Source organism: Photinus pyralis, unplaced genomic scaffold (assembly GCF_008802855.1).
Source record: "Photinus pyralis isolate 1611_PpyrPB1 unplaced genomic scaffold, Ppyr1.3 Ppyr1.4_LG5, whole genome shotgun sequence".
In the NCBI taxonomy this organism is placed as follows: domain Eukaryota; kingdom Metazoa; phylum Arthropoda; class Insecta; order Coleoptera; family Lampyridae; genus Photinus; species Photinus pyralis.
This window is the reverse complement of record NW_022170596.1, coordinates 32,240,424-32,244,981: the sequence shown is the minus strand read 5'-3', so window position 1 is coordinate 32,244,981 and position 4,558 is coordinate 32,240,424. Positions and strand designations below refer to the sequence as shown.

The following is a 4,558-nucleotide window of genomic DNA, read 5'->3' as shown; positions in this document are numbered from 1 at the left end:
GATTAACCGAAAAGCAGCGGTTGCACTAGATGGAGACGATTCTTGATTTGGTAGTCGACCCCTTCAGAAGGTCCAATGAGATTAGCGTACACTTAAGAAATTTCCTCATATTTAATTCAATTAATTTAAGTTTTTCGGATTAAAATTATACTGACCAACAACAAAATTATCATCAGGAACAAGTTTGTATTTCACAATGATTGGTCAAAAATCCAAAACAAATAGTCATCGATTAGAGGTTGTTTCAGGCCGCCGGGTTTTTAATCACGCAACCCATAAACATCTCATATCCACCCCAGATTAATGAGAAAAAAAAGTTAAGCGTAAGTTCAAATTTTCCACGTCGAAGAGAGAAAAATTGTAAATAAAGAGGTTAGTCGTACTTCTACTCGTATATTTTCAAATATATTCGATAACTTCAAGATTTGTTGTAAAAGGTAAATTTAACCTGTTTATTTATTTTTTATTTTTATTTACGAGTAAAATTTTAAATGAGTGATCTTAAAGGAGTCGAAAAAAGTGTACCTTTTAGGTGTGTTATTATCAAGAAGGCCCTTCTGAATTTGGTGTTCATTCTAATCAAATTTTCTCTTTCGCAATCAAAGGGGGTTTCATGAGTTCCATTGTGAAAGAATCGACGGTCAGGGATTATCTATTACATAATTTGTTAACGAAAAATCAAAATTAAGGTGGGCGCGAAACGTAAAGTATTCCTGGGAATTAACCGCATTTCAATTTCAAATCATTAACTTAATTAGAAGTAAGAAAAGAAATGGCCATTTTCCAATAAACTATAATTATACCAAATTATGACAGTTAGATTGATTAGAAAATAAAAATTAATGTAAAACAAAAAATAAATGCAATCTGTTCACACGAAGATTACCGTCTAAAATTATTTTACAAAGTTTTACAAAAATGTTTCCGAGACTCGGGACACTGGATTTATTGTAACGTAGCACCTATGTTTCACCTTGAAGTTTCATACCCAAAGTACCGTATATTTGTGAAATCGATCAGCTCTGCTGAATACTCTGTGTCGGTTGGGAAATCTGGCGATCCCTTCATGAAATAGCCGAACTTTATAAAAGGTAAAGCCGTTGTTTAGAGGAGATATTTTTGCATTTGAGTTTTAAACGAAATGTAAGATCTTTTGCTTTCTGACTTTTGCACTTCCGCAAGCTAAGTTTTGGAAATAACGTAATTTTGAGTACCTAAATTTATTTTACAATGATACCGTTTCATTTTTGCTTTTACATTAATTTTACGGCACCGTATCTATAACTTTTTTGCCTTTTCGTAAATTTATTTATTTGCAAGGTAAGCTTTTTGTTACTTTTTGTTTCATTAATTATAAGGGGGTGAGGGGATGTTGTTTCGCTTTCCTGCATTTACTTTCTCGTAGATACGGCTACCGAATCCGATTATTTCCCGTTTAGGGAACTGTACGCTTTAATTTTGTTTTAGAAAATTAAATTATAGTCATTATTCCACTAATGCTTATTTCATTATTTATGCCATTTGTGCGCAGATTTACTACCGAAGTTCGTCATAATATGATTTTCTTACAATAATTTTCATAGCAACTGAAGGCATGAGTAGTAAACGATCAACAAATTTCTACTAAAAGAAAAGTCGCAAGATCTGTGGAAATTCGCTATTTATGCACCGAGTTGCAAAATGGGCGTGTTTTTTGCACTAGACGTGAAGACGTGTGCATTTAGAATGTGTTTCATACAAGGTTTTTTTACAATTGTGCCAAAATTTAAGTAAAAATTAAATAATTTCGACGACGAATCAATTAAATTTACAAGTTAGGTGGTTGGAAATATTTAGTTGGTTACTGTCGTTTTTTTATACCTAATAAGCAACGAAAACAATCGGAAGTTGTACTCGGATTTTTAAAAGTATAGGTTGTTTAACTGTTTTTTTCAAAAAGAAGAAGAGAACTTTGTCGAGCAGTGGTTCCCAAACTTCTTTCCATGGCGCCTCCGTTCTGACATGCCCCCTTTCCCAGATATAAAAAATAAAAACTGATTTTACTACAAAAAAAACGTATTAATTAAAATGTTGGGGGGTGGGTTTTTTTTTAATTTTTACTATAGGGACCGTAAGAGGTACACAGTTGCTTAATTGCAGAATGCAGAACTTTATCCTGATTAATTTGCCCTTACCTTGTAAGTCTACAAATAGCGAAGTTATAGGTAGCCAAAAAACCGAAAGATTCAAAAATTCAAGAAGAAAAACTCTAAAAAGAGATCTAGGTATTTGGATGTCAGTCAGACAGATAGTTTAAGTGCGATTATGTATTTGTTCATTAAATCATTAACATAAAAAAAGTAGTTTAATACTTCAAATACTTATTTATTTGAGGTTTACGATAATGTGCTAAAAAAAGTATACTTTGATCCCATTAGATTCGGAAATAGTGTCGAAATCTTTATCCAATGCACTACCTTATATTCTGAAAATAATTTGTATGTGGGACAATTGAAAACAAAGGTAGATACATTAATGTTGCCTGTTATTTATCACAGGCTTTTGACATTGCAGGAAAATTATAAAACTGGCACGTTAAAAATTAATTATCAACATTAAGTACAAAACCTCGCTTTGCACATCACCAAAAAGTTGTTTCCTGTACTTTAAAAACGGAGGTGTATTTCTTAAAAAATCTGCGCCTAAAATGCGTCAATTATCAAGTGCATTACAAATAGTTGCGGAAGCTGAGCTAAATGAAGTTCGTTCTCGATTGGAGACCGACTTTCAACAAATAAGAGATTGGTTCAAAAAACAGCCACACCTAAGTTTTGAGATTGGTAGCTATTTCCAATATCGATGTCAATGATCTAAGAATTTTTCCAGATGACCAGCTGCTGATTTCATTCCTTCGATGCAGCAAATTTAGTTTAGAACGCACAAAGGAAAAATTAGACTACTACTTTACGATGAGGTCGCTGGCACCCGAGGTGTTTACCAACAGAGACCCTTTGTTACCGGAAATTCAAGCCATCTTAAATGCAGGGTATCGCCATTTTTCATTCACCATCTTAGAAGTAAGCTTCTAATTACAGCTTTATGCTTCCGCTGCCAAAGGCACACGGCGAAGACGGTAGCAGAATAGTGCTTTGTCGCTATAGTGACAACCTTGATCCTAATACAATGAATTTTACCAACCTCTTTAAAGTGAATTATATGCTTTTGGATATACTGTTAAGAGAAGATGACAATGCTATCGTTAGCGGTATCATAGCATGGGTTTATTACAAGAAAATGCCTCCAAAATACGCTGTTCAGATGACTCCAACCGATCTACACAAATACTCAATGATTACAATAAAAGGATATCCATTAAGACATAGGGGAACATATCATACTCATCTTCCGACCTTATTCCAAGTACTTTATGACTCTATAACTGTTATATTCCCAAAGAAAACGCAGGAAAGGGTAAGCGCTTATCAGTAAAGTCGATCGCCTCCACAAATGGCAATGTTTCAGTCGGCCATATTTGGTGAGAGCAACTTCGCCAAGTTTTATGATAAAATACCACAAGAGCTTTTGCCTGAGGAATTCGGAGGATCTAACAGTTCTGTGAAAGATCTAACAGGTAAAAAAACTTTGAGGTCAGTGTAACTGTATATTTTATTCGTTGTAGTGTTTTGGAAGCAAAAGGTGGAAAGTTATAGGGATTGGTTTTTGAGCGACGAAAAATTGAAGACCAATGAAGCATTGCGGCCCGGTGCGCCAAGAAATGGATCGGACATTTTCGGCGTAGAAGGTTCGTTTAGAAAACTCAATATAGATTAAAGTGTTGCGTAGTTCTGTATTAATATGTTTGTAGAATGTGTGGAATGGTATATTAAAAGCCGAAAGATTTACTAGAACTGCTCTTGGTTTCTTAAGGTATTTTTAGTTTACATCATACATCCTATGTATTTCCCTGCGATTTCACTTTATCTTTCCGGAGCACTTTTTGAGTCCTTTTATCGCTTATCCTCATTACCTCCAACTAGGTACCTAATTGTGCTGCAGTCGCATCTTACCTTGGATTTCTTCTGAATAACATTACTTACGAAGTTCTTGACTTTATTGCTGTCCGGTCCGCGTTGTCCAGTTTTCCGGTTTCTGTCTATCACTTGCTTGAAGCATTTCAATTTATTGCGAAAATACATAAGTAACTCTTTCAATGTTATGGCGTCCTCCGGGACTTCGTTTTTGTTTTCGACTAATTCCAGGTGGTCGTTAATTTGATATCCGAGACACCTGGTTATTCTCGACTTCCGCTGTAAGAATGCCATGCAGTCGATAGAATTCGGTACTTAGTTTCGGTCTTATGTGGTGTTATCGTATTGTTGTAAAAGTAACGATTTCAGTTCCTTGAATGTCGGCTCGAAGTGATCGATGCCTCTCCACCATGTTTCCGCGGAACCGCGAAGGTGTTTAAGGGCGAGTTTGGTTTACTTCCTACTTTTTAGCTACAACGAATTTCGTACCTCAGATGACTTCACGTTAGTAGCTCTAAGTTTGGCTACAAGGGTCCTGGGCTCGAATCCCA

General features: G+C 35.2%; 1 protein-coding gene across 2 annotated transcripts; it reads left to right on the top strand.

Annotated features, from left to right (window-relative positions):
- The first annotated feature begins 2,606 nt into the window (after positions 1–2,606).
- Positions 2,607–3,882, top strand: LOC116172073 (retinol-binding protein pinta-like). Of its 2 annotated transcripts, XM_031489187.1 has the most exons (6): positions 2,607–2,819; positions 2,866–3,025; positions 3,075–3,450; positions 3,502–3,610; positions 3,659–3,781; positions 3,823–3,882. In XM_031489187.1, the coding sequence occupies exons 1-6, from the start codon at positions 2,687–2,689 to the stop codon at positions 3,831–3,833; spliced, it is 912 nt and encodes a 303-aa protein (XP_031345047.1). In that variant the 5' UTR covers positions 2,607–2,686; the 3' UTR covers positions 3,834–3,882. The 2 variants fall into 2 exon arrangements, with proteins under 2 accessions (XP_031345047.1, XP_031345046.1); XM_031489186.1 differs by having other exon boundaries at positions 3,659–3,881.
- The last annotated feature ends 676 nt before the right edge of the window (positions 3,883–4,558 follow it).